General features: G+C 48.4%; 2 protein-coding genes across 3 annotated transcripts; one reads left to right on the forward strand and one right to left on the reverse strand.

Annotated features, from left to right (window-relative positions):
• Window positions 1-1,027: 1,027 nt before the first annotated feature.
• kiaa0319l (KIAA0319-like) lies at window positions 1,028-21,620 on the reverse strand. Of its 2 annotated transcripts, none has more exons than XM_084455431.1 (23): window positions 21,522-21,620; window positions 20,668-20,859; window positions 19,002-19,167; window positions 18,715-18,846; window positions 17,332-17,717; window positions 15,398-15,638; window positions 14,925-15,023; window positions 14,657-14,754; window positions 14,390-14,477; window positions 13,937-14,029; window positions 13,594-13,726; window positions 12,630-12,858; window positions 12,218-12,341; window positions 8,050-8,182; window positions 7,481-7,629; window positions 6,532-6,683; window positions 5,296-5,434; window positions 4,963-5,122; window positions 4,472-4,614; window positions 3,622-3,744; window positions 3,218-3,308; window positions 3,026-3,114; window positions 1,028-2,862 (listed from the first exon to the last, which is right to left on the reverse strand). In XM_084455431.1, the coding sequence occupies exons 4-23, from the start codon at window positions 18,824-18,826 to the stop codon at window positions 2,666-2,668; spliced, it is 2,979 nt and encodes a 992-aa protein (XP_084311557.1). In that variant the 5' UTR covers window positions 18,827-18,846; window positions 19,002-19,167; window positions 20,668-20,859; window positions 21,522-21,620; the 3' UTR covers window positions 1,028-2,665. The 2 variants fall into 2 exon arrangements, with proteins under 2 accessions (XP_084311557.1, XP_084311556.1); XM_084455430.1 differs by having other exon boundaries at window positions 20,370-20,859.
• A 384-nt stretch (window positions 21,621-22,004) lies between these two features.
• On the forward strand, window positions 22,005-27,002 carry ncdn (neurochondrin). The gene is made up of 7 exons (XM_084455687.1): window positions 22,005-22,065; window positions 22,341-22,647; window positions 23,242-24,501; window positions 24,671-24,915; window positions 25,524-25,733; window positions 26,110-26,252; window positions 26,477-27,002. Coding segments are annotated over exons 1-7 (2,589 nt in total). The 5' UTR covers window positions 22,005-22,063; the 3' UTR covers window positions 26,899-27,002.
• Window positions 27,003-27,751: the final 749 nt, after the last annotated feature.

The raw sequence follows: 27,751 nt of genomic DNA on the forward strand, positions 1-27,751 counted from the left end.
CAACACACTCACACCTAAATGAAGCATTGTTGTCGTTCTGCTCTGGTGATCTGATGAGAAGCAGACTTAATTTCATTATTAAGGGGGAGTGAATTCAATGTAATTAGGTCTACAGTCCACACACACACAGGAGGAGGCAAGGTGATTATGACTTCATCCACTGTTGTCCCTGCTTGAGGACAGCGAGGCCACCCAGGCTAGATCACAATAATGAGGACAGAGTTGGAGTTGTTTCACACACACTGGCCTACTTTCAGATTAATGTTGTATCTATCTGTGTTCTTGTTAAGGTGTAGGAATACCACCACAGAGGAAACATGACAGACTATTAGACTGACTAGACTAAGTGAGAATGTGTTAATGGATGACTGGGTGTTCATGCCATTCTAGGGACACGGTGATTCGCAAATAGTAGGGCAGGATCCACAGTCCTACGGACAGTACTGGTTTGTGTACATTACATTTCAACCATTTACTCCATATCAAGTCAACTCCCCCCACCATGTTTCATACAGTGGTGCAGTCCTCTCCTTCATCATGGCTCAGTGAGGACACAGGGAACTTTCAACATGGGGTCGGGTAAGTGTGTGCAACTTTTGGGTGAAGCTGTCTTTCTCTTTTTTTGTCCAGCAGGTTTTGCTCTTTTCCTCTACAACCCATGTGTCAGAGTGTCTTATGGGCAAGAGGTGTGAGATAGAGGGAGTGAGTGAGATAGTGATATGAGAGGGTGGGAAGATCCTCCCCCTTTCTCTGTCGCTATAGAAGCTCCTCTCTCTGCTTCTTGGCCCTCAGGGGCACTTGGCCGTTTCTAAGGGAACCCAGGATCCACAAGCCTACGGCCAGTACTGTTTTGTCGCTGCCACAAAAGATCCGTCTACTGGTTTCCCACTCAAAAGCACAGATCCAGTCAGAAAACAAACAGGACAAAATGAAACATATTTCATTTTAATTTACAGATAATCCAGTTTCATCAGGTTCTGGTCACATAGAGAGGGGAATCCTTCACTAAAAATCAGGTTACTAAACAGTTCAGTTAATACAATCCCTTCATTTTGTGGCTGCTGCCTGTCTGCCTTCACAGTGGACTCCAAATCCCACAATCCATTTCAGCACTCTGTGTGTAAAGTATGAGATGACAGTAACAGTTACAGTAAGAAAGTGTAAATTATTTTTTAAATGATTTCTCATTTCACAGGTGTGTGGATCAGAAGCTTACCCTTTTAACATTCAACAACCCAAAAAGTGACTCAAGCTGGACTTGGGAGGTGTGGTGGTGGTGGGACTATGTGAATACTAGTGAGGAAGTGGAGACTCCCCTCTCTGTTTCTCTAAAACTGAAATAATTCCATAAACGGACCAATCCTGGTCAGTTTTGTTCCCCTTTCAGCCAATGATAGCAGAGCGGAGATGCAGACAGACAGAGCCACATGGAGCATAAAAACAAAGTGCATCAGAGTCAAATGACTGCCTAAAAGAATGTTCTACAGACAAGTGGTCTTCTAGGTTCAAGCAGTCTTCAGCTCATGCCGAGGTGAGTAGAGAGCAATAGTCCCTTCATGTCCCCTTGCATGTAGTCTTGCTGTTGTTTTCATCATCATCATCATCATTATCATCATCATCATCTCAGCGACATGTTCATTGGGGTGAGGGGCATCTGGTTTGTGTGCAGTCTAGTGTGTTATCCAGTGAGTCCATCCAGTGTGACTTGCCTTTTAGAAAACAAACAGCATTTCCCAGGGTCCTCTGCCTGTGACCAACATAGCTGACAAGGCAACCACAGTTGCTACTCTTTATGCTGGTTAAGGGGCATACTGTATAAACACACCACTCAACTCAAATGAGATGCTTTGGCACTGCAGCCACACAACAAAGATATTCAGTTTTTTCCAGGCGACACATTCAGACATTCAACCACATACTTGCAGACCACATGCAGACCACCATTCCAGCTTCATCCACACGCTGATACTGCAGCCTTGTCTCATGCACAGATAGACATTAGGGCCACTGGAAGTTCTTGGTTCTTTTGATAAGAGTCACTTGTTACTGTCATAATGCCATCTGTATGTTCGGACAGAGTTGGTCATTGGTTGTTTTTTTGTCTGGCAGTGTTTGGTGGCATTAGGCTACCTGGGACGAGGTGCAGGTGTGTGTGTGTGTGTGTGTGTGTGCGCGCGCGCGCAGAGAGCCTCATTGTGCGCATGAGGAAGGCTCAGTTTCCATGTGGTTTGTGTCACCCAATGGAGTAGACTTCCTGTCTGAAGGGAACAGGATCGATCAGGCTAGCCTATTCTGGCAGACTGGCTGCTCTCCATCTGAGTGAAAGTGAGGAGGGGTACATTCTCAGTGTCTAAGGGGGTACACAGGGCTTTACATTACATTTCAACCATTTACTCCATATCAAGTCAACTCCCGCCACCATGTTTCATACAATGGGGCAGTCCTCTCCTTCCTCATGGCTCAGTGAGGACACAGGGAACTTTCAACATGGGGTCGGTTTAGATGTGTGCAACTTTTGGGTGAGGCTAAGTCTTTCTCTTTTTTTTGTCCAGCAGGTTTTTCTCTCTCTTTTCCTCTAGAGGAGATAGAGGGAGAGTGAGTGAGAGAGAGAGAGAGAGAGAGAGTGATATGAGAGGGTGGGAAGATCCTCCCCCTTTCTCTGTCGCTATAGCAGCTCCTCTCTCTGCTTCTTGGCCCTCAGGGGCACTTGGCCGTTTCTAAGGGAACCGTTCTGCGGCCGGAGGAGGTGGCCGCGCTCCCGGTCCGTCCACGGGACCCCACCCTGCCCATCGTCGCTGTCCAGGTCAGAGTCTGAGCGCATGAGGGCGGAGGAGGAGGGGGGCGGGGCTGGCTTCATACGACCTGAAGACAAGAAAGAGGAGGAGGGAACGTCGTGAACTCTGTGAACCGCGAATGGCGTCGCTGGAAGTCAAGTTGACAGAGTTGTTTTACATGTTGTTTACGGAGGTCTGGTTTAAGAGTTTCAGAGATCATGAATGGAGGCTGGAGAAAGTGTGGTTCTTACCTGCTCTGTGTGCTTGTAGCTCCATACCGTCTTGCTCTTCCGCCTCTAACATCTTGTAGCGACTTTTCCGGCGTACTCTGCCCTTGCGTCTGTTGAAGACAACCCCTGTTAGTGAGCTAGATAGTACACATTACTGAACACACAGATGTAGTACGATATACACGCAAGTCTCCTTCCACATGAGACTCTTACCTGCGGCAACAACAGACGACACCCCAGACGAACGTTGCTATGCCAACCACAATCATAAAGGACGCTATGGTTACGTAGAGAACACTCCACTCTGAGAGAGAGAGAGAGAGAGAGAGAGAGAGAGGGAGAGAGAGAGACAGAGAAACAAGAATCAAATAAGAGACTCACAGGTGTGACAAAAAGGATAATCAAAACCAATACCATTACCATACTCTCAACAGTGTCACAAACAGCACCGTTCCTCTACTCGAGGATTCCCGATGACACACTGCTCGTGACAGTACCGATAGCGAGTCGCCCGACAGCGCGGCCTCATCACAGTGATCTCATGCCATCTACAGTGAGTCACAGCAGGGAACACTTTGTGAATGTTAGAATGGGGGGAACTCCTCTCTGCTCCTCACCGCAGTTGCTTTCTGCGTCTCCCAGCTGAGTCCTGATCAAGTTCTCCATCCAGAAGGGGTGGCAGACGCAGCGGCGCGTGAACGAGTCACACTCCCCGTGCCCGGAACAGTTCAGCTGGCAGACTGCGGGCGAGAGGAGGGGACCATGAAGATATTAGACATTTGAATGTCGTCAGTCAGAGGAGGAAGGACTACTTTAGCAGAACTGGTCGGAAAGAAACACACCCAGCCGGTGAAGTAAGCGTAAGTAAGTATGTACATGGCATTTGTATTCCACCTGCCCAGGGACTCCACATGGAAATTAGCCAGGGGCTAAATCTGCTTACAAAGCATCTCCTCCCCCTCGCGGGATTAATGCCTTTTGTATACTGAACCTGACATATAAACTAAATAAAGTAAAAAAGTAAAAAGGTTTATGAGCAATCTCTACTGCACTGGTAGTGTGCAATGGTATTGGCGACTCCTGATCGGTCTAAATTTCATGTTACGAATAGATAGATATACACACACACACACACACACACACACACACACACACAAGCACACTTGCCAAATATAGAAGCGGTCAAGCGGATGCACTGCTTAAAACTGTTCATGGTGGTCTTGTGAGAGAGAGTTTGTGTAACAAGTGGCAGGAAAACAAGTCAAACTTGAGGTAATGGGTCAGTCAAGAAGTAGGGTGGCTATGGATAGTTAGCTAACTTGTGGCTAGTTAGCTGGCTAGTTCAAAGCAAGTACATTGCCATTACCCAGCTAAAAGTGTGAGTGCTTTGTCTACCTCATGAATGTCAGTCTAGTTCCTCAATTTTCTCCTTCTCTCCTTCCTGTGTTAAGCCGTTTCTGTACTCACTGACTGTGTCAACCCGCCTCGCCTTGAAGATGAGGAACTCGTTCTTCTGCTTGCGCAGCTTGTTACGCAGCCCCATGGCAACACCGTGACCAGACAGCGGGGGGCGCCCCGGCCCTCCAGACACCAGGAACACCAGCCGAGTGCTGAGGTGAGGGACCAGAGAAGAAAGGAGGACGACAGAGAAACAGGGAGAACCACAGAAGAAGAGAGAAACCAAGACGGAGACATGAGATTCATTCCATACAAATAAAGAATTCTTATTTGGCTGAAAAAATCAATAATTCTTCTTCTATATATCAAAATGATTTCCAGAAATATCTGAAAGGTTTCACATCAGAACAATGTCCCGTCTGTGCAAAGTCTGCTGATTGGGCTAGTTTGCTGTTTATGCCAAACGCAGATAGCTGCTAAATCTGGATTGATTTTTCTGAAAACAAACGCCACAGCAGAAACAGTGGTGGTGGAACGGGCGGAGGAGACGGGGAGCTGACCTGTGCTCGTTGAAGGCGCTGACCTCGCGGACGATGATGTCACTGTCGAGCACACCCAGCAGCACGCCCACCTGTCTCAGCAGCATGTCTTTCTGGCGGTGGGACAACTGGGAGACGGGGACCTCCAGCACCAGCTCCACCAGGTCACGCTCCGACACATCTGAGGGAGAGAGAGAAAGGGGGAAGGGGGGGTGTAGCAGCAAACTGAATGTAACAGAGCTGAATGGTCATTTTCCCCTGTGTGCTGCCCAGTTTTAAAAAAAAGCAGGTGTGGTTTCTTCAGGTTTCTGTGTGTGTGTGTGTGTGTGTGTATGTGTGTGTGTGTGTACTAACCAGGTCGGACCTCCACCGTGCCCCTGTCAGCGCTGACCTGGCCCTTGCTGTCGGTTACAGTCAGGGTGAAGCTGTACTTTCCCTGCACCAGGTTACTGAGAAACAGCACCGCCTGGTGGTCTGAGTTGTTCAGTACATCCTGGGGATCACAGACATGAGAGCAATTATATATATATATATATATATATATACATACATACACACACACACACACACACTATTATATTTATATTCAACAGATGAATAATTTTGTGTAAGATTAAGGTGTTGACTTGCGTGATGACTGTGGTTAAGCTTTCAGCAAACTTTCTAGCAGAATTAACTTTACCATACTGATCTAATCACGAATGAACAGTGGAAGTACTGGTAGCACAACCACCATTTCTTACTGGTAACTTACACTAAGTGGCCACTTTATTAGGTACACCTATCTAGTACTGGGGAGACGCCCTTATGATTCGACAAGGTGCCCTTCTGCACAACACTGTTATAAACTAACCTGGCATAGCCCTCCTGATCACCTGAGCTCACGTTGTTTCTCTCCATGTGATCCTCCGCGGACCATGGAGAGAAACAGAATGTCAGCACACGTGATCAAGGATGGCTATACCAGGCTAGTTTGTGGCCTTTCTATTAGCTCCAACGAGTCTGGCCATTCTTCTCTGACCTCTCTCAATAACGAGGTGTTTTCGTCCATAGAGCTTTTGCTCACTGGATGTTTTTTTATTTTGTTTATCGCGCCACTCTCTGTCAACTGTAGTGAGACTGTAGACTGCAGCATGTCAAAATTCCTGTAAGGCAGCTGTTTCTGAGATGTTAGAACCACCACGCCTGGCACGAACAATCATACCACGGTCAAAGTTGCTCAGATCACATTTCCTGACAATCTAATGTCTGTTTGAACAACAACTAACAGCTCTTCACCATGTCTACATGCTTTATATATTGAGTTGCAGCCACTTGATTGGCTGTTTGCAGGAGCAGACAATTTGCGTCAACGGTGTATCTAAAAAAGTGGCATGAGTCTATTTCCTCGAACACGTGCTCCTCTCCACATATTGACTAAAGGCAGTGGAGGAAAAGAGTTAGGTCACCAGGTCTCAAATAAATACAATTAAGTCCCTGTCAACATGAAGAGGATAATGTTACTGTTCCTCTCTTGTCATTTTATACAATGGACTTTGGCAAAACACAAAGAACTTGATGTCATTGGATGATGGCCAGTCAGTCTCTTACTCCAGCCGCAGGGCTGTTGTCGTCTCGCGTCCACAGGAAGCCGACTCCGCCCTTGTCGTCCGTGGAGTGTGAGCCGTCCAATGCGGCGGTCCGGAGGGGCAAGGTGATGGGAGGTCTGGACAGGACCTTCGCCACCGGGGGCTGGTCCAACTCTGGGAGGGGAGAGACATTCAAAATTCTCATTTATTGTCTATTGACATGTCTGAGGGTCTTCTAATGCCGGGCTCAGACTACAGGATTTTTGGGCCGATTTATCCCCGATTCACCCCTCCCGACAATCGGAGGAGAAATCTGGTCTGGAACGTTGGTCGGGGCCGATGATCATCATCGGCCCAGATTATCTTGTAATGTGAGGGGTTTACAGATCCAATCTTATACCTCCCGATCGGCTCGCAGACCCATCGGGGCGGCCCCGATAATATCAAACAAGTTTGATATTTAAGATTATTACGTCCCGACTTTACAAGTAAGACGGCGAGACCACTGGTTCGTTGCTCCCTCGGGCACGATAAGATCCTGTAGTGTGTGATGAGCTGTTATTTTCAAATCTTGCTGTGTGTGCTCGTATGAAATACGCAAGAAGAATATCGGTTAAGATTCTCCTTATGTGCGTGATGTAACCCGATTTCGAAATTGGTTAGGATTTTAAATATCCTGTAGTGTGAGCCCGGCATAAGTACAATAAAGAGACGGATGCTTTAGTCAACTGTTCTAATGAGCACCTGGGCACCAGCCCTGCCAAGTCATATAACACATCTGTCTCAGATCTCGTCCAGCCTGTTTGAGCAGACTGTTTAGAGATTTTTCCTGATAGGCTGTGTGCCCGTGCAGTAAAATACTTTCCTCCTCCAAAAGACGATCAGCAGGTTTGCATGAGAGCATGTGTTGCCTTCTCACAGTAAAAGATACTCACACACGCACACACGTACACACACACACACACACACACCTTCTCGGACTTTGACGGTGACTGTGTCGGAGCTCAGCAGCTTCCTCTCGTCCGTCACAGTCAGACTAAACTCGTACGTCCCCACCTGCAGCCCCGTCACCGTGGCGACGGCACTGTCTGCGTTCTCGATCTTCACACCCTCCGGACCCCTGAGAGGAAAAAGAGAGACACAAAGAGAGAGAGAGAGAGAGAGAGAAGGAGTCAGAGGGATAGCAAGAGACAGGAGGGAAGGGGATGAGAGAGAGAGGGAGAAAGAGAGAGAGCAGGCATCACTCAGACAGGTGGAACAGTAGACCACTGTGAATAGCAGACAGTGATCTGGGCCACACCGCAGGAGAGATGGGAATAGAGAGAGAGACAGCCATCCTTTCAGATAGAAACTGAAATCTCCCCGAGAGGAAACACACAACATCGATATTACACGAGCATGTGTGAGAGAGAGTTTGTTTGCACATGCTGGAGTGCATATGCCTGTGAGAGAAAGCGAGCCTCCACAACAGACAGTTGTATAATGTGAGCATGGATGTGCTTGTGTGTGTGTGTGTGTGTGTGTGTGTGTGTCCACTGACTTGCTCAGAACCCAGTGGTAGGTGGCTATCTTCTGGTCGTCGGAGCTCTTGCTGCCGTCCAGTGTGGTGCGGTCCACAGGGAGGGTGAGTTCCTTCTCAGGGCCAGCGTCCGCTACGGGGGGCTTGTTGTTCTCTGAGGACCCCACACACAGACGGAGCAGGTGGAAGAAAAACAACAGTCACGCGCTTCCCTTTACACTCATATCATCTCCCAAATAGCAAACAATTACTACGACCGAAAGTCACAGGACATGCCACGTAGTTAAGAGTATGTTGGTTCTTAAAAGGCCGACGACAGAAGCGTGTCAAATTTGCCTCCGAGAACATTCAGTCTCTCACTAACAAAACCCTGCTTTTAAATGACTTCATGCCTGATGAGGACATTGACTGTCTTAGTGAAACCTGGCACCGTAGTGGTGACTACGAGGACACTCCTGCAGGCTACAAGTACATTGAAAAAGCATGCAGCACAGGGCGTGGTGGGAGGCTGCCAGTGTTTTATCAAGATACTTTCAGCCCGGTTGAACTGCTGGTCCCTGATTCACCATCTTCTGAATGTTTAGCTGCTTCTGTAGATGCCCAACTCCAGAAGCCCTGCTAATTGTCTCTATTTATAGTATAGCCCACCTAGGACAGGGGTGCCCACACTTTTTTGGCTTGTGAGCTACTTATTATTAAAATGACCGGCTCATCAATCTGAGTGAGAGAGTCTGAGGCCCTAATCGCCCTAATTACTTCACACTGGAAGTGGAACGTTAACTTTGTTGTATATATGCCTTGAACAATCTTAGGTAACAGCCAGCTTAGTTGTCAGAACAGTATCTTTAGCCTATTTAAATGACTTAATCACACAGCACAATGCACTCTAATGGCTTGCACTTGTTTTTGAGTTTCAGAAAAAAGTTTCTGAGAGGTGAAGTGACTGATTGCCTCTGCACGCGCAACTTCAACGCACCTCATCAAGTCGCCTTTTTATGGCTTTTCTTTTGAATAACTCGAGATCTATCAGCATACCCCTTGGCTATTCTTGGCTCATCTGCGTCAACTGTCAGGGTCCGTCAAAAATCAAGAAATGAATTTCCTAACGTCGGACGCTGGCATCGAATGTAACGCAACGGCTGCAGTGGAGCCGCTGTCATTAACTACAATGGATTCATTTCCTTAGTGTCTGATAGCTAATGGTTGATGCTGACGCTAACGGACTAAGTGGAGCCAAGCCTATAGCCTGCGATCTACTGGTCAATCGTGATCAACCTATTGGAGACTTATATGAGATTTCTCAAATCCTCCTCACAACCTTGTGTCCCACCTTTTCCAGGCTGGTGGTACTTGGTGATTTTAATATCCATATGGATGCCCCAAAGTGCTCGATCTTGCAATCACTGGTGATGTCTCAGTTACAAACACCCATGAGCTAGGCATCTCTTACCACTGTGTGGTCCTACTGGACACTATGATTACACCACCTCTAGCACCAAGCGCCCCATCCTAGACAGGTTTGCCCCCGGAATACCCCGGCCGATGTCCCGGACCCCTGGTTCACTGACCAGCTCAGAACCCTGAAATTGGAGGCTCGTAAAATTGAATGCAGATTCAGGCGAACTGGCTTAAATGTCCACCAGCTGGCTCTCAGAGAAGCTTAACCAGACAGCTTACCCTGCTGTGCTGAGAGCTGCCAGGGCGTCCTGCTACTAACTAAGATGCTCAAGCCCAGTGACTCCTCTGCCACCACTCACACTACCGATGACTGCAAACACATCGGGCACATCATGCCAAACCAGCCTTCACTCCCCTGACCATGGCCCCTACGATGGCCAAACCCCGAACAGCTTTGCAACGGTCACTCAAGCTGAGCTCTCCAGCCCTGTTTTAAAAATGAACTCTGCCAGCAGCTCCTTGGACCCCATCTCCACATCACTGTAGAAACCCTGTTTTGCAGCCACTGCCCCCACTGAGACTTGTATAATAAGCAGGTCCCTGTCTATTGGAGAAGTAGCCCCCTCTCTTAAACTGGCAGCCATCAAACCTGTACTGAAAAAGCACAGTTTGGATCCCGAGGTCCTCTTACACTACCGTCCCATCTCAAACCGGCCTCTCCTGGCAAGGGTATTCGAAAAGGTTGTTACCCTCCAGCTATATGGACATCTCCACTTCCACCAGTTCTCTGAGACCTTCCAGTCTGGTTTCAGACCCTCCCACAGCACTGAAACTGCTCTAGTGAGGGTTGTAAATGATCTCTTAATGGCGTCAGACTCTGGATCCCCCAGCTTATTAATACTGCTGCCTTTTCCATTCCTACCTCATGGGAAGACAGGAATATGTTGCCCTCGGTAATCTCTCCTCCAGCATTATAGGTGTTACCTGTGGTGTCCCCCAGGGGTCAGTCTTGGGCCCCCTGCTCTTTTAAATTAAAACGCTGCCCCTGGGAAAAATACTGAGGAGAAACGGCATCAAATTGCACTCCTATGCAGATGACACTCAAATCTACCCGCAAACCTCCCCTGACAAACATCTGGCACTCTCCCAGGCTATCAAACATCTGGCACTATCCCAGGCTATCAAACATCTGGCACTATCCCAGGCTATCAAATGCCTTGATGACATCCATCACTGGATGAGCAACAACTCCCTGCAGCTGAATAACAGCAAGTCAGAAGCCATTGTCATTGGAACACCCTATCAGACAAAAAACATCCCCACATCACCACCAATGGTCACCCCATCCCTCTCCTCATCCCTTATCTCTAACCTGGTCAAGCTCGTCTCATCACTTCCCGTCCTATGCACTCAATCAATATGTCTGTTAAACCTCATTCTTCCACCTGAGGAACATCTCCAGACTAAGACCCTCCCTGTGCAAACGTGTTGTAGAAAAGCTGGTCCATGCCTTCATTAGCTCTCGGACTGACTACTGTAACTCTCTGCTTGCAGGCCTGCCAACCAAAACCCGTTGTCACTCCCTCCCTCTCTCCGGTCAATGTTGACCTGCATTTCTCTGTTGGCACCACAAGAGGCAGTCTCCCACCCGGGAGATAAGGGTTCAAGACCCGGTGAGGATGATTTTATGGGACTATACCCCAAACCTCCACATGTTCATCCTTTCACTCCAACCTTTACCCCTTGCCTTATAGATCAGATCCTGTCCCAACCCTAACCCATATTCTAACCCCAACCCACACTAGGGACTGGAAGAAGGACACCAAAACCAACCTGTCGATCTCCACTGCACAAGTAGAGTAGTGGTGAGAGCATTGGACCTTTGTCAAGAAACAGAAGTTGAACCAATTGCAGCAAAATAACTAACGTTACAAGAATCATCAGTGTAACTGATTTAGCCACTGACCGCGACCATTAATGTTACGGAAGCTGCTGCTAGTTGTTGTGAGCTCATGAGCTAACTGGCTATCCCGCTCTTATTGTGCTGGATTAGCAATGGAAGCATTGGAACTGATATGTCCAGGTGACAAGACCTATATTAATTTATCAGGCATTATTTCATGTCATTTCAATTCACAGCTATTTCAGTGGCATGACTAGCTTCCGTCCTACCAGTCCTGAACAGAAACAAGCCAGCCAGCCACGCACATAAGCCAGGCTTGACCTGGCCTGGTTAAATACAATCTGAAGACTCACCTCTTCCCCTCTGCTTTCTGCTAGGGTTCTTGTTCTTATGTGTTCTTAATCCTAGGTTTCTTATGTTTCCTTTTAAATCTGGCTCATGATATTTTATCGCTTATCTCATTTGGTTCTTAATTGCTTGTTTTAGTGTTTAAATTGATTTGTGTTATATTAATGACTTTAGAAATATTGTTTTAGACTTTTGTGTTAAGCACCTTGAGATGTCACTGTATTTTAAAGTGTGCTATATAAATAAAAGCCATTATTATTATTATTACTATTATTATATGTCAGAAGTAATAAGTATATCACATCGCATGTCCCTGTAATGCTCCCGAGTGTCACGTGATGATTGAGCGAACACCACACGGGATAAGCTGTACTATTCTATCTCATACGTTGTTGACAGCTACAAACAAATAGGCCATTAATAACAAACCTAATGATAGCTGTATTGGCATAAGCTACACACCTACACACCCACACACACATCTCCCACTAGTCAGATTCCTGCAAGCCACGGTGTGTGTGTATGTGTGTGTGTGTGTACCTGGCTGGACGATGACAGTGACCTGGGCCGTGTCCTGCTGTCCAGCAGAGTCTGTGACGGTCAGCTGGAAGGTGTAGTCTCCCTCCTGCAAGGCCGAGAGCTGCAGGGTGCCGGTCCGCACTCCCTACGCAGCGCAAAATACACCGGTGAATACATGATCCAATACACACGTCCTTCACCTGAAACTACTAACAACAGATACACACAGCCCCGGGATCCTAGGAGACAGAGAGGGTAAAGGTCATTACTGCTCTCTTCTTGACTGGCTCATAGTTCAGCTGCATATCAACCACCTTATTTACGTCATACCAGTTGGACTAGAACCTCTGGCTGTCATCTAAGTATTCCTAGCACCACACCCTATCAAACGAGCCACAGGCCGACCTCCCACACTGTTCAGGCTGCTCCGCACCTGCATCTCCACCACCTTTCCCTTGCTCTCCGGGCTGAGGGACCACTCGTACGCCAGGGGCTCGTGGTCGTCCGTGCTCTGGTTGCCGTAGAGCGTGACGGAGTTCCGCGGCAACGTGATGACCTGGTTGGGCCCGGTGTTGGCGACGGGGCGGTAGTCCGTGGCCTTGTTCACCGACAGGGCGGCCTGGGTGGAGGCCTGGGCGCCGTCCGAGTCCGTCACCGTCAGGCTGGGGGAGAGGCCAAGGGGAAACGGTTAAGTCGTATCGGACGATTAAGTTACGTGTGGTTAGAAGGTTGATACTTGAGAGTGGTTGGGATGGAGGGACGGAAGTGCATGATGTGATATGAGGAAGAAAACTAAAGCCTAATTTATACTTTGCGTCCACTTGGCTCATACCCGGACTGAACTTCCTAGCGGCTCATTAAATATGTATCACAGCTTTGATTGGTTGACTGGTCTGGGGTTAAACGACGACAAAGCGATTTGCGGACATTTGGAAATACTTAAAATGCTGCTCCGGATCAATTTCTCTAATGTCACAGATGAGGTTCAACTCCCCGGCCTGTTCATCTCTCCTGCTGTTTAATGGTCGGACTAACATCCCACTTTCTTTGACGCCTTCCTCCTCCCAATAAAACAAGACTTTCTCCCTCAGGCATTAGTAAATGTACATAAGACATCGCCATAATTGCTTGGATGAAAACAGAAGTAAACAAACCAGTATGTGGCATCTACAGCCATATAGACTCGCGAGCAGCTCAGGGCAGGTTGCAATGGATACAGGACGCTTGTCAGTGAGCCGGTCTATTGAGTATAAATGCCCAGAGCTATGAGCCATGAACAATGAGCCGTCTTCTGAAGTAGAAACTAGGCGGTACTGACGGCGGTACCACGCACCTCTGCCCTGTGGAGCAAACAGAGGAGATAGTAGGGGTACCATTAGAGGTGCCAGTAGAGGTACCTGAAGGTGTAGTTCCCTGGCACCAGGCTGGTGAGGGTGAGGATGGCTGTGTCTGCAGAGACCTTCTCCTCCCTCAGGGGACCCTTCACTTCCTCCCAGTGCCACGCCACCACCTTGTCATCATCGGTACTCTCTGACAGGGAGGGGGAGGGGGGAGGAGCGCAAGAGAGAGAGAGATGGGAACGATAAAGTTAATTACAGAAATCTCAACCAGACTGCTGTGTGAGATCACAAGCAGAGTGACAGTGTCCTACTACCATATAAACCCTCTCAGACAGCCGCGTAAACAGAACCGTTATGCAGTTTTTGTGTCCAACACGGCCCCCGAGCAGAGAACACTCACGGCTGCCGTCGATCACCGTGGAGCTGGTTGGCAAGGAGATCTCCTGGAACTTTGGGGAGACCACGGCAACGGGCGGCTTGTTTACCCGGGGCTCTGTGAGGCGGAAGGAAGAGGTTCATGACCTGAACGTCAGCTCACTAGCTACATCCGCTTGTGTGACTCACAGAGTATAGAACACAAAATCTCTGGCTGAGCTCCATCAATAGAGCGGGCAAAGAGAGCGCTTTCATTAAACTATACTGGAGTTTACACTGGCTATCTGTAAACATTTATATGGAATGTTATCAATGAGTCATACTGGGCTCACTTCCCAGACAGCTTCAACCCCGTCTAGGTCTAAGAAGCCCTGAAGCAGATTTCCATTGGACTGGATTTTAGTCTAGGAACAGCCACCATGTGTGGAAACTGGCCAATCAAGACGAGACCATAATGATGTGTGAGTTGGATGGTCACCTGGTTTGACAGTGACGTTTACATAGCCCTCTCCGTGTGCTCCGTCCCCATCCACGGTCACCTCAAACTCATACAAACCCACAGTGAGCTGAGAGCAGGGAGGAGAGAGAGAGAGAGAGAGAGAGAGAGAGAAAGAGAGAGAGTTGAGTTTTCAGGCATAAACTCAAATAAAATCACTCCAGTTTGTTTTGCCTTTTTAATAACAGAACAAAGGAGAAAAATGAAGGGAAAATGAAACATAGCCGTGTTAGTGTTATCTAGCTGTACCTTGCTGAGTTTGAGTGTCTTGCTGTGTTTGCCCTCCATCTCTCCACTGTAGTCTTTGGGATGGGTTCTCAGGAGCCAGTCAAATTTATAGTCGGTCCCTTCAGGAGAGAGGGAGAGAGATGGGGAGAGATAAAGAGAGAGAGAGAGAGAGCGAGAATACAATTAAAGTACAGCCAGCTTTTGAAACACAGAGCAAGTAATGGAAGATGATGAAGATGAAAAGGATGACTGTTTCGTACACGTTAGAGAGAATTAGCCCCGGCGGTACCTTGCGGGACTGCTGGTAACACGAAGGCGTTGAGCTCCACTTCGCTGCGCGGCAGCGTGACCTCGACGCTCTCTCCCGCCGAAACCACCAGCTCCCTCACTGTCATGGCAACCACAGGTATGACACGCGCTTAAATCAGATCACTGTGGCTCACCAACAGGGGTGAATGGTGACTGAAGTAGCGGTCTGCTAATACTACCAGTTATTCTTGTTGTTTTACAGTATATCTTGGCAGCAACCAGCCAACATGATATAGCTATTAAATTGTAATGTTGGTAACCAAAAGCTGTTTCGATTCAATTAAAGGCCCCGCCCAGAATGGTTGAAAGTCTTCTGTTGAATGTTAAACAAAGACTCTCAACTGAAAACTTCTGAATAGCACCATCCAATAGCTTAGAGAGACGTATGTTACTTGAGTCACCAGTGTGATTTTGACCAAAACAGGTTTGGTTAGATGGAGTTGTCTGCCTCACCAGCCGGCGTCGGAGAGATGGTGATGGCGGGAGCTATGGTGGCCAGGGGTAGAGGTTCTACTTCGCTGCCATTGGACGACCCTGCGTCCACGGCGTCCTCTGCTGTGGCATTCTGCAGTGGGGGGGGCTGGGATCCCCCGCTATCATTGGTCAGCTGGCTGGTGTTCTCATCGGGGGGTTGAGGGAGAGCGAGCGCGCTGGTCACAGTTGGGGTCGCGTGGGCTGATGCCTTGGAAATACCCTGCAGAGACAGTTATGAGCGATAGTAATATGGGCCCCGTTTATGGACTTCAGATAAGAATGTGAGAGATGAACAGTAGACATACCTAAGTGGTACAATTCAATAGCCTTCCTTCCACCCCAGGGAGGGTTGCAAATTCCTGCAGTAGAGATATAGCTACGCTGAAACTATAACTTGTCTGATCTTCATTTTTCCTGTGATGCATCTCACACTGAACTTTTTATTATGGTATTCTCCCTGTCCTTTGATCACCAATGATCCCGTGTGAATCAACAGCAGTGTGAAGGATCCAGTTTAAAACTCTGGCGCTAACCTACAGGGCAATGAAAGGAACAGCCCCCTCCTACCTCCAGGCCATGGTCAAACCCTACACCCCCTCCCGACCGCTACGCTCTGCTACCTCAGGGTGACTGGTTGCCCCATCACTCCGAGGCTCCTACGGTCGATCGACACGGTCACGGCTCTTCTCTGTCCTGGCCCCGCAGTGGTGGAACGAACTGCCCACTGATGTCAGGACAGCAGAGTCGCTGCCCATCTTTCGTCGCAGGCTCAAAACTCATCTCTTCAAAAAGTACTACAACAATCCTCCCGCCTAAGCACTTATTGTATTATATGATATTGCAATGTACTTTAGATTGCTATTCTTGCACTTTGCCTTCAGCACTAGATTATGCTCTTAGTCACTTGTTTTAGAAGAAGATGCACTTGTGAGTTCTGGCAAGTAGTAGTACATTGGCTTTTCCTACGTTAAATGCAATTATTGTTAGTCGCTTTGGATAAAAGCGTCTGCTAAATGACTGTAATGTAAAAATGTAAAAGGAAGGAAGGTGTGAGTAAAGGAAAGAATGTATCCGAGCCTAAACCAACTTCCTTTTTACATTGCCCAAAAAACTTGGCAATGCCCACTAACGTCTGGGTTTAGTCTTCAGTGTGAAAGGGCACACTTTCGTGTCATTCACTTCCGTGTCTGCTGGCTCTGCACTAGGCACGGGTATTTCTCGGCTCCAGCTCCGATCAGCAGCAGCGATGGAAACACTGGGTAGACCTGCTGATTTTCACCCTTTTTCCGCTTGGTGTGTGCGCTGAGGCACACTGCATAGTAGACAGTCATATTCCCAGCAACGTTTGCCTCCTGCTACTTGTAGATTGTAAGCTTGCTTGATTGTTTAGCTTGCTTGATTGTTTAGCTTGCTAGCTGAGTAATTTTTCATGATTTAATCATGCAGGCTTGCATCGGAGCTGCTATAACAATGCCGACCTTACTATTACCTTTGCATAGGCGTTCTACAACCTTACACTATTGAAAACCACTTCCAATTCGGTTTAATCAAAATCTATGTGTACCACGATAAACTAGGGGCTGATAAAGGGCTATCAATATCAATCAAAAACTCAAAATGGCTTAAAAAATGTTTGGGGCTGTTTGCTACCAAACGTAGCCTAGTCCAGGACCCTCACAGGCCACTAGGCTACTGCTCGCTGGAACACTCGCCCAATGTCCAGCGCGTTTGTGATGTCATACCTGACGCACCAGAAAAACAATGGAAAAACATACTCGTCCACTGGCCGTGACTCGTAAATGGTGATAATTGTCCATTTGTCTTGCGTTCCTTCCTGGTAGCCCCGTGGTTACAAAGCCTGGTTAGAGGCTCTAATTTGAATGCAAAACAGATCCATGTCTCCGTTGACTCACCGTGCTGGTGGAATGGTGGTGCTCTGAATGATGTGGTCCTTTCTGGCCTGCAGACCCATTTCCTCTTCCTGTCAGTGACCTTTTGGGCCTCCTCCAGTGGCCGGAGGAGGAGGTGCTCTTGGAGAGCAGCTGCAGGAGGCCCAGGGAGTCCAGGTATGGCTGGGGGAGGAAGGAGATAGAGCAGTCCCCCGCCTGGTAGCAGCTCAGCAGCACACAGCGCCCCCCCAGGCTCCACACGGCGTTGCAGGCGGGCGTCAGGCAGCAAGACTGCCAGCAGGTCGCGCCTCCCCTCCCGGCCGCCAGGGGGCGCCAGCCCAGGCCGATGACGCTGCTCCAGTGGATCCCCAACACTCCGCCCGTCACCCTGCAGATGTCACCTGACACACCTGGGGGCGGGGCAGAGAGAAGGAGAGAGAGAGAAGGATGGGAGGGTCCAGAGGAGAGAGGGAGTGAGGGGAGAGGGAGTTAAAAAGATGAGGTTGTGACAAAAAAAAAAGCATGAAAAAATGTCTTTTCACAAGTACTTTGTTCTCCATGCTGCTAACTGCTACCAAGTCATCAGTGAAGGGAAACGAGGCCTTTCCCTGAGAAAACAACATGCTGATTAGCCCCTCCCACTCCCCCAGACCCGGGCCACATCAGATGTGCTGTAGACAGGGCTGGAAGGCTGGGCACAACATCGTCTGTTACGACCCGCTCAGTATGTAAGACAAACAAAAGCCAGGACACGTACGCATCTGGAGAGCACCGGTCGCTCCCAAGGCACACAAATACACACACGCACACACATACACACACACACTCTCAGACAGACAGTGGCAGCGCTGTCGTTTCCCTGGCTACGCTACAGGCGGTCCAGAGTCAGACACTATGGGATGGCGCGGTGCGTAACTTGAGCCTGTGAAGAACTGAGCTGCCTTGGTTTGGTTTTAGAGAAAGAAAAGACCGTCTTGGACTCTTGTTTGGTACCCCCACCCCACCCCCCCCAAACTGATGGCCACTGACTCACAGAGCCCCCATTGTACCGTTCTTCCATTGTAACTGAGGCATCAGTCACCAAGACTGTAACAGCCTCTCACAAAGTGGGACTGCTGCCAGTACACACACACACACGCCTTTTGGAGCAAACAGACCATTTAAACAATTACTAACAACCAGTTACACACACATTGTAGTAAGTACAGAAAATGCAAGACACACCAAAAGTAGTTTAAGGCTTGAGAAGGTGTGATTCCTCCAGAGTGAAACAATGGTGCTAGGATTAAGTCTAATTAAAGTCCATTGGATTAAAATCCAAGGGTTCCTCCACCCTTTATCAGTGGCATACTTTTATTACTTTGAGAGATTGTTGTGATGACAAAAACTCCTCGTGGCAAATTTTACCTGTGGGAGGGGCTATGCAGCACAAATAGCCCAGTGATAGGAGGAGAAGTTCATGTGGCCGTATCCACCGAGGTAGGCTCCAGCTGAACGGGTTCTGGTGCGCATAGAACATCTTCAACCTGGACCAAAGACCTGGAGGGCAAATTACTGACGTCAGGCTTGTAAAATATCCCCGATAATGACAGGATACAACACCACAACACTGTTTGCCTAGATTCCTCCTCGCAGATACTGCCAAACATGGGCGAGGCCTCACTGAAGTAACGTTTACAGTGTGGTGTATTTACCTTTCTCTGGGCCGAGGAGTGGATTGTGAGGGAGGACGAGGAGGGGGGAATTATGTGGGGAGGAAGGTGCAGCGAGGTGAAGGGTGAAGACAGGTCAACACCAGCACTTTGTGGAAGAGCTTCAACATCGCCTCTGGCCCTCTACAGCTGCTTAGAGCAGAAGACTCTGTAGGAGTGGGAGAGAGAAATCGGGAGAGAGAGAGAATGTTAGAAGAGAGATAAATCAAGCACATTTGCATGGTCTGAGTGACAGTTGTAGTAGGACTTGTCTATGGCCTATTTCTGGTAAATCAAGCATATTTGCATGGTCTGAGTGACAGTTGTAGTAGGACTTGTCTATGGCCTATTTCTAGAACTCTCCTTCCAGCATTCCATTGCCAAGCAGCCCTCCTCCGAACACTGTTCATTGAGAAGGGTTGGGGGGCGGGGGGGGGGGATTAGGGGTGGAAATGGAATTAGGCTTAAAGCCACATTGGAGGTTTTGAGGTAACAGCAGGTGGTCTGCGTTTTTTTAATGGATACACCAGTCAACAGAAGACTGATACAATGTGTGTATGTTGTCCTTAGATTTGGTGTAGCCTACTCTGACAAGATTCCATCCAAGTATGTCTACATTTCCGCAGTATAATGTTATTATCTATTACATTTACATGAAATGGAAATTTGGCTTTCGGCTCCCTGGCGCCACAGAATAAAGCAGATAATAGAAAGCAATTTTGAAAAAGTGCTCATGGGCTGTGTGTGTGTGGGTGTGTGTGTGTGTGTGGGGGGGGGGGGGCAGTACAAATATCCTAATTCATTTCTTCATATCAAAACCAACATCATTCAGTCGACAGATATGAGCTTCCTCCTCACAGCTCAGCTGCTTCTTGTCGAGTCAGCATATCTGGCTGCCCGTGTTGATGTGGCCAACGCAGTTCAACAGAACATTTACACAGCCTATCATTTTACATTCGATGGATGAATTCAATACAAGTGGGGCTACAGACTTGAGAGAAAGTGAAAACAGTCCTAGAAGCTTAAATTGTGAGGTTAAAGGCAAATGTGTAGACTTTCAACTGCATAAACATTACAACCCAGCAGCCTATATGGTTGGATGGTCTCCATATGCTTAAATATACCCTGAGGCAAACAGCAGCACTACTTTGCCCTCTGACAATTCTTGAGCAAGTTCTTGCAGGAAGTCAGGAAGAAAAAAAATACACATACTGAACTTCAGGACATTTTGTTCAGAAGGTAGAACTTCTATCACTCACACACACACGCGGGCGCGGGCACTCACTCACTCACTCACTCACTCACTCAGTGTGCCAGTCAGGAGAAGCAAACGTAAACATCATCAACCTTGCTGACTAACAATGAACAAACCTGGGTTACAGGGCTCATTCCTCTGATCCAGCACGTAGATGTACCACACACCTCTGATCAACAGTAGGATCGCACAATCCGTTCGGTATTGACGTTGTTTCAGATTCCAGTTGAGTGGAACCGCCGCAGGTTAGAAACGATTCACTTAAAGTATATTCTAGCGTCGCTTTGCATTTTTGCATGCAAGTAGTGTCAGTAGCACAGGTGCATCGAGCGCATTCAGGCACGTGACGCGGCGCACCCAAGTCCCAGTAGACAGGAACCCCAGCGATTAAAAATTACTAAATGCTAAAGTTACCCCTTTTCCTTCTTCGTCCACTCCAAGCTATTTCTTTCTCTTTCTCTCTCTCTCTCTCGGGCCGACCAAAAGCAGACTCGTCAGTGGTTGGTGTGGACAGACAGGACGGGGGAGCGCTCTCTCAAATTACACAATGCAGCTCCGCGATTCTGTCCAGCTTCAGATCATGATGATGCGTATCCATTTGAAACCCTGCCAAAAGACAACATGACATCTTTAATTGAATGTTGAATTATTTTGTCAGTGTATAATAACACTTGATTGGACAGACAGCTAGGCCTATTGCAAATATTGCAAGATGGCATTGTAGACTTATCACGAACCTATAAATAAATTAGGGATTGCGTTAAAATGACAATTTGAGAGAATAGGAAGAGGACTTATTTCCAAGATGGTGGTCTCTCTCATTATGTAGTACAGCAAAAAATGTATAGGTTTTCCTTTCCTGCGAGCTGAAGGCAATGGCTACTGCGAGATACAGCACAGAGCTAGGCTACTTATCTCAAACCTGGCTCATCGTCATTCAGTAGCCAAGGGTGCGCAGTCCTCGACAGGACAGGCTCAAAACATTGATGATGTATGTATGATGATGAATTCATAGGCTATCGACATAATCGCAATAAATGAATAGCCTATGCCAATGGCATTCGCAGCATGACAGGTTGATTACCAATATAACTGATCTCGGTGCTACAACCCCCACCCTCGGTGCAGCTAACAGCTGTTCATCCAAGAGTCTCGCCTGGCATCCTCTTTAGTGCCCACTGGTCAAACACTGTGCTTTACGCAGCAGCAGGCACCTAATCATGCGCGAAACGACAGCATTCTATCGAACATATATAGCACAAACTCACCCGATCAATGTCACGTGAACTGTCCGAGTTTGCCGTTCGTACGCGTTGAAAACGTCGTCGCAGTCCACTATTTGGGTCAGTGCTTGATTACCCCTGCACCTTCACACGGAAACAAACGTCCAGATTGTGATCAATCCAGACCACTTCCGTTTAACGCAACCGTCTGTAGTAGCAGTCCATCAACAGTAGCGTGCTCTTTAATACATCTATGCGTTGGTTCTCGATAGTGTCGTGCGATAACGCCAATGCATTTAGTCACACTAATCGTTTTTAATCATCACTGCATATGACATTCATGATCAAACATGACAATTGATGTTACATGGAATGTGTTTTACCACTAGAGAACATGTACGTTCGTGTCACACAAACCAACATGGCGTCGTCACTCCCCAAAGAGATTTACCATGATTGGTTTAGGATTATTTTTAAATCACGTTGATTGGTTGCCACTATATATGTTATGGCATTTTACTTCCGGGAACTACATGTGAGAACAAGGCGCGAGGAATTTTAAGAGCAAGATCTGCCAAACGAACATTATGTGAGTAAAATATGATACTAAATATGAACTGCGATTATTGGTACACGATCAATGTCATCCATAAATTATGCAAGTCTTGTAACGAATTAACGTTAGCTGGTCAATTTGCGGCACACGTACACGTATTCTATCCAGCTAACGTTAGCTAGCTTTAGGTCAGTATTGCTAGAAACTTGGCTATCTGAATTTGAACTCAACAAACAACGAAGTTTACTTTCTACCTACATTCTTCTAACACTAAACTCATGACACTTTTATGACACTATTTTGCATAGGTCAGCGGTGGTCGTGGCTGAGGATACCCAAGCTGGGAGTTCAGAGAATGATTCTAGCGACCAGCACCCAGGCAACGAGGAGGAAGGTGGGGAAAGCGGAGCCGGTGGAGGGAAGCCGGGAGCCGGTGGAGGGAAGCCGGGAGCCGGTGGAGGGAAGCCGGGAGCCGGTGGAGGGAAGCCGGGAGCCGGTGGAGGGAAGCCGGGAGCTAGTGGTTTGTCTGCAGCCCAGCAGGAGGTCCTGGAGCGCTGTCTGCACACTCTCACCCACGCCAAGAACGACAGCCACACCCTGGCCGCCCTCCTCCTGGTAAGAGTTTCAACCACTTGCCTGTTTTAAATGAGTCCCATCTACCCAAGGCAATGTCCCAATATGTATCATTCATTGCCAACTAATAAGAAAGAATGTTCAAGTAAAGACTCTCAATCTCATTGTCAAGCTCAAGTCTAAGCTTGCTCGTCTGGTATGGCAGACTGCTATGAAAGTCATGGGGAGGGAGGAACACCAGTCCCTCCAGTCCATTTACGAGCAGTCCGTTTCCAGGCAGGCACAGGGACCCATCTCATATCCTATACACTGAATTTGAGCTTTTGCCCTCGGGCAGACAGTTGGAAAGCGCCCAATTGGAAATTAATATGTTTTAAACATTCATTTGTGCCAACCTCAATCAGGATTTTGAATGGTGTTAAGTGAGGTCGTAGGGGGTTGTGCAATGGGTCAAGTTGTTTTTTTTCACTGAGGTACTGTACATGCTATACGGGTTATGTGCAATATATGTATTATGTGCGATATGTGTTCTCTGTTTCTGTATAGAGGCAATCTATGCATGCGCAGTATTGAAGTCCAAGACAAATTTCCCTAAGAGGACAATAAAGTATATCGTATCTTCCCCTCTCTTTGCAGATCACAAGATTATGTCCAGCAGGCCAGCTAGACAGCGTGACGCTGAGACGCATCTTCGAGGCGGTGGGGCTGAGTCTCCCCGCTCGCCTCCTGGTGACAGCCGTCAGGGGGGGCGACGGCTCGGGCTTACCCCCGGAGGAGCTGCTGTCGCTGGGTACGGCTCTGCTGGCTGCCCTCAGCACGGACCCGGACATGGCCGCCCATCCACAGCTCCTCGCCACGGTCCCGCTGCTGCTGGGACTGCTGGCGGATGGGCCCGCCTTGATCCCCCAGAAACAAGCGGCAGAACCAGACCGGGGAAGGCAGGGTGAAGAACAGGCCCAGCCGGCACAAGCCACAAGCATTACCAAAGACCCTGACTGCAAGGCCACGTCTGTGCCAGCAGACGGTGAGGCTCAATCACACCAGAACAAATCGGAAGACGGAGATGCTAAGACCCCGTCGACGTCGGACAAAAGCGCAGCTGAAAACGGGGCTCCGACAACTCGGACAACCAAGCTGGACGAGGCCCTGGCTGCTGACTGTTATCAGATTCTGACCACTGTGTGTGCTCTGCCTCAGGGCCCAGCCCAGCTCCTGGCCAGGGGAGCCATTCCTTCTCTGTGCAGGGCCCTGGACCAGAACCAGACCCTCAGCCGCGAGAAGGGACTACCCCTGCTGGGCTGCCTCCTCTCAGGTAAGACCAGGGAGAGAGCCTGGAGCAAATACCCCGCTGAGCTCCTTTCCTTACTGGCGACCGTCTCCAAAGACTTCTGCCAAGCCACCGACGATACCCGGCTGGATCTGTGTGTCCGGCTGCCGCAGTTCCTGCCCCCGGCAGCAAGGGCGCCAGAGAGTGGGGAGCTGAAGGACCTGGTGGTTGGTCTGTGGGCCACCCTGAGACCCACGATGCAGGCTAGATTAACCGCGGCTCAGTTAGGCCCGGTCCTGGTCCTCTCCGGCTGTCTGTTGGACCTCTGTGGCTGGGGACCCATAGGCCCGCCTAGGTTCTGCTGTCTGCTGGTGAACCGGGCCTGTGTGGAGGTGAGGATGGGCCTGGAGGAGCCGCCGGGGACGGACACGAGCCCCGAGCTGCAGCAAACCCTCACGGCCTGCTACCGCATCATGGAGGCCGCCATGGAGCAGGCCTGCAGCCAGGGGGTCGCGCAGAGCGATGCCCAGCCACCTAGTGCCATCGCTGGGCTCAGTCTGCAGCAGAGCAGGCAGGTCCTCAGGGTGCTGGAGGAAGCCTTCTCTGCCATCATCTATCACCTGCAACAGGTGAGAGGAGAGGGAAAGTGCACACAGAGCACCCTTGTCAATGAACATGCACAATCAACATAGGAATCACCAAATGATTAATCACAAAATGATTAACTCTTTCAACATTGTGGAGTAGGTCTATGCACAATTCACAAGAGAAACCTTTTCTGTCTGTTTTGTCTCTCAGGTTGATCAGAGTCGCTACGGCGACCCCTTTGTTTTCGTCACATTCCGTTCTCTCTGTTCATGGCTCGCTGAGGAGACTTCCTGTCTGAAGGAGGAAGTGACCGCTCTGTTGCCCTTCCTGGTTGGCTATGCCAGCAGCCATCTGCAGGGGGAGGGCCAAGACAAGGGTCTGTCCAACTGGATGTCGGAGATGGCTGTGAGTGACGGCTCACAGGGAGGGGCCTGGACCGGCAGAGATGCTCTAAGGTAGGTGAACAGACATGCTCAGGAACACACTGGGCTGCTTGCAGGATCCTTTGTCTATGGGCAGCGCTATCAAGAAAGGAGAACTGACACTAACCCAGTATTATACAACAGCTAGTTCCGACCGCGCATTGTGATTGGCTAAGACGCATTCCAAGCAGTGCCTTAGAACCCTATAATGGCACTGGGTTAATCACCAAATGTATTCCTACTCCCTATCGCTCGTAGTGTACTCGCGTTGCCTAGCAATCGTAATCAAAGTCGGAACTAGCTGTCGTATCGCGGAGGTCTGAAATTAACGACAATGCAGTGCTGTTGTATAAAAGCAATAAGACACTCGAAGTCGTGCTTTACTGTGCTTTATTGGCACGGCTGTTCTGCCTACGGCACTCTGCTTCGCGTCGTGCCTGCGGCTGCACCACAGCCGTGCCAATAACCACAGTAAAGCACTCCCTCTCATGTCTTATTGCTTAATTGTGCACTTCACTGCACAAAGCACTAGAGTTTTCATATATCCTTGGCACAGGAGCACGGTTATTCTGTGGGGACAGGTTTTTAGTGTATTTTCACACATCATCATTCACTTCTCTCCGTTTCTCTCTGTGCTCCAGGTATCTGCTCCCAGCTCTGTGTCACCTCTCGGCAGAGGAGGGCCCCAGGAAGGTGCTCCTGACCCTGGATACCCCAGCCCTGCTGGTTGCCTTCCTGTCCCAGGCCTGGAGCAGCAGGAAGCCTGGAGGGACATCCGCCCGGGACCCTAGCATGGAGACGGCCTGCTCGGCACTCCTGAACTTTGCTGTTACCGAGCCAGAGAGAGTCAGGTACACACATTGTGCACGCTAGGGCTGGGTTACAAAAATCGATTCATCGATTCTGAATCCCCAAATCAATCTTTTATTTAATGAATAAATGAAGGAATGAATAGTTCATTAATTCATTCAATGACAGCTAATGGTTACAGCAAAAAAAAATAATCAGGTTTTAGTAACACTAACCAAATAGATATTGAATCGAATCGTGATAATCGATTCTGAACCTTGTGAATCGGAATCGAATCGATTCTTGAAATGCGAATTGATACCCAGCCCTAGTGCACGCACGCACACACACACACACACACACACACACACACCATGTTAAACTCCTTATTCATGGACGAGAAAGTCTCTAATGCCCAGCCTGTTTCCCATTCCACAGGAAGGACCAGTGTTTCAGAACCCTCGAGTTGCTGTTGAGTGAAGCACTTCCTGTCCTCTTGCATAAACCCCACCTCTTGGTCCTGGCAGCCAATTGCTGCACCCTTGGACTCATGATTGGCAGGCTCAAACATACAGCCACAGGTGTGTTAATGTGTGAAATATCCTCTCTTTCTTAACCATTCAGACTACTACCTGTGTCATACATCTTTTACTATACTACTATAACACAAACAATAAACAATTTTAATTATTTGTCCGCCAAAGAATTTAAGCTTTCTCAGTTAGGTGTATACCTGTATGACTGAGACCAAAATCCCTTCATTCAAATGTGAATATTCTACTTAATATCTCCTTTGACCTCCCAGGCACAGTGGAAGCAGGCCAGAGGCGCTTCTTCTCCTCAGCCCTACGCTTCCTCGGTGGTGCCCTGGACTCCAGCTCCAGCCCTGGCCCAGCGAGGGTGAGCCCGGTCTGGGAGGAGTGGTGGGAGGAAGCCGGGGAGCTGTGGAGGTTGGGTCTGCAGGCCCTGGGCGGCTGCGTGAGAGCCCAGCCCTGGATCACCTCCTTGGCTAGGGAGGAGGGCTGGCTCAGACACAACCTCTCCCTGCTGGCCTCCTGCAGCGCACTGCCTGACCCCCACACGCAGGGGGCGCTAGAGGAGGCCCTCTGCGCCATTGTGGACCAGTGTCCTCTCTGTCGACAGGAGATCAGCAGCTATATGAAGGGAGAGACCAAGGGGGCGTTTAGTAGGATGGGAAACCTGAGGAAAACACTGGCCACAAAATGAGCCACAGAGACTTGTTGATAAATGACCCACTTTGTGATGCATCTCTTCAATATAAGATGACCCGTATGTACTATAATACTCCCATGTTTGAATGACCAGTCGGTCACGCTCTCCCTGATTAATTTTCTGTATAGCAAGTCAGATGGCGTGTGACTGGACATGTCTATGAAATGATATTGAAGCATAAATAAACATCCTATCCATAACTAAATATTCTATCCTATCTACTGCCTGAACGCACTGCCTGAACAACAAGAAATGTGAGGATAGTTCGGGCCAAGGACTGCTCCTCAGAACTGTTCCATCGTTGAGGTAGTATTACTTTGTCTCCACATGATGGCGCTATGACCGCAGGCTGGCTGTGTTAGTGACCATATCCAAAACATCGACAACGGCTATGACAATTACGCATTGGGATTATTCGATACTGATGCGCAGTAGAGTATATTGTGTCTAATGCCATATTATATAAAAATGTAATTATCTTGCGTGGTCTAGATTACGGGTTAGGCCTAGTCCTAGCCTACATTATATATATTTTAACTTTATTTTATTCTTTCAGTTTCAAAACGGTGCTCTTAATGAGAGATGGCCTAAGGAAGTATTTATAAAAGACGAACTGGTTAATTGTATGCATAAATTTCGCACAATAGAGATGAAATGATCCGTAAGGCCAGTTCATTGAAATATCTGTTCAATGTCAAGCATAGGCCAATATTATATATTTCATGGACGCACAACAGTAGTTTGATTGTAAATCACCTAGACTTAATTGGACCAGAATGTATTAATCCATCCATTATTCTAAGTGGTGATATTTATTCATGGCTATCATCCCAATCAATCCCAAACT

This window comes from Borostomias antarcticus (genome assembly GCF_949987555.1).
Source record: "Borostomias antarcticus genome assembly, chromosome: 21".
NCBI classification, from domain to species: domain Eukaryota; kingdom Metazoa; phylum Chordata; class Actinopteri; order Stomiiformes; family Stomiidae; genus Borostomias; species Borostomias antarcticus.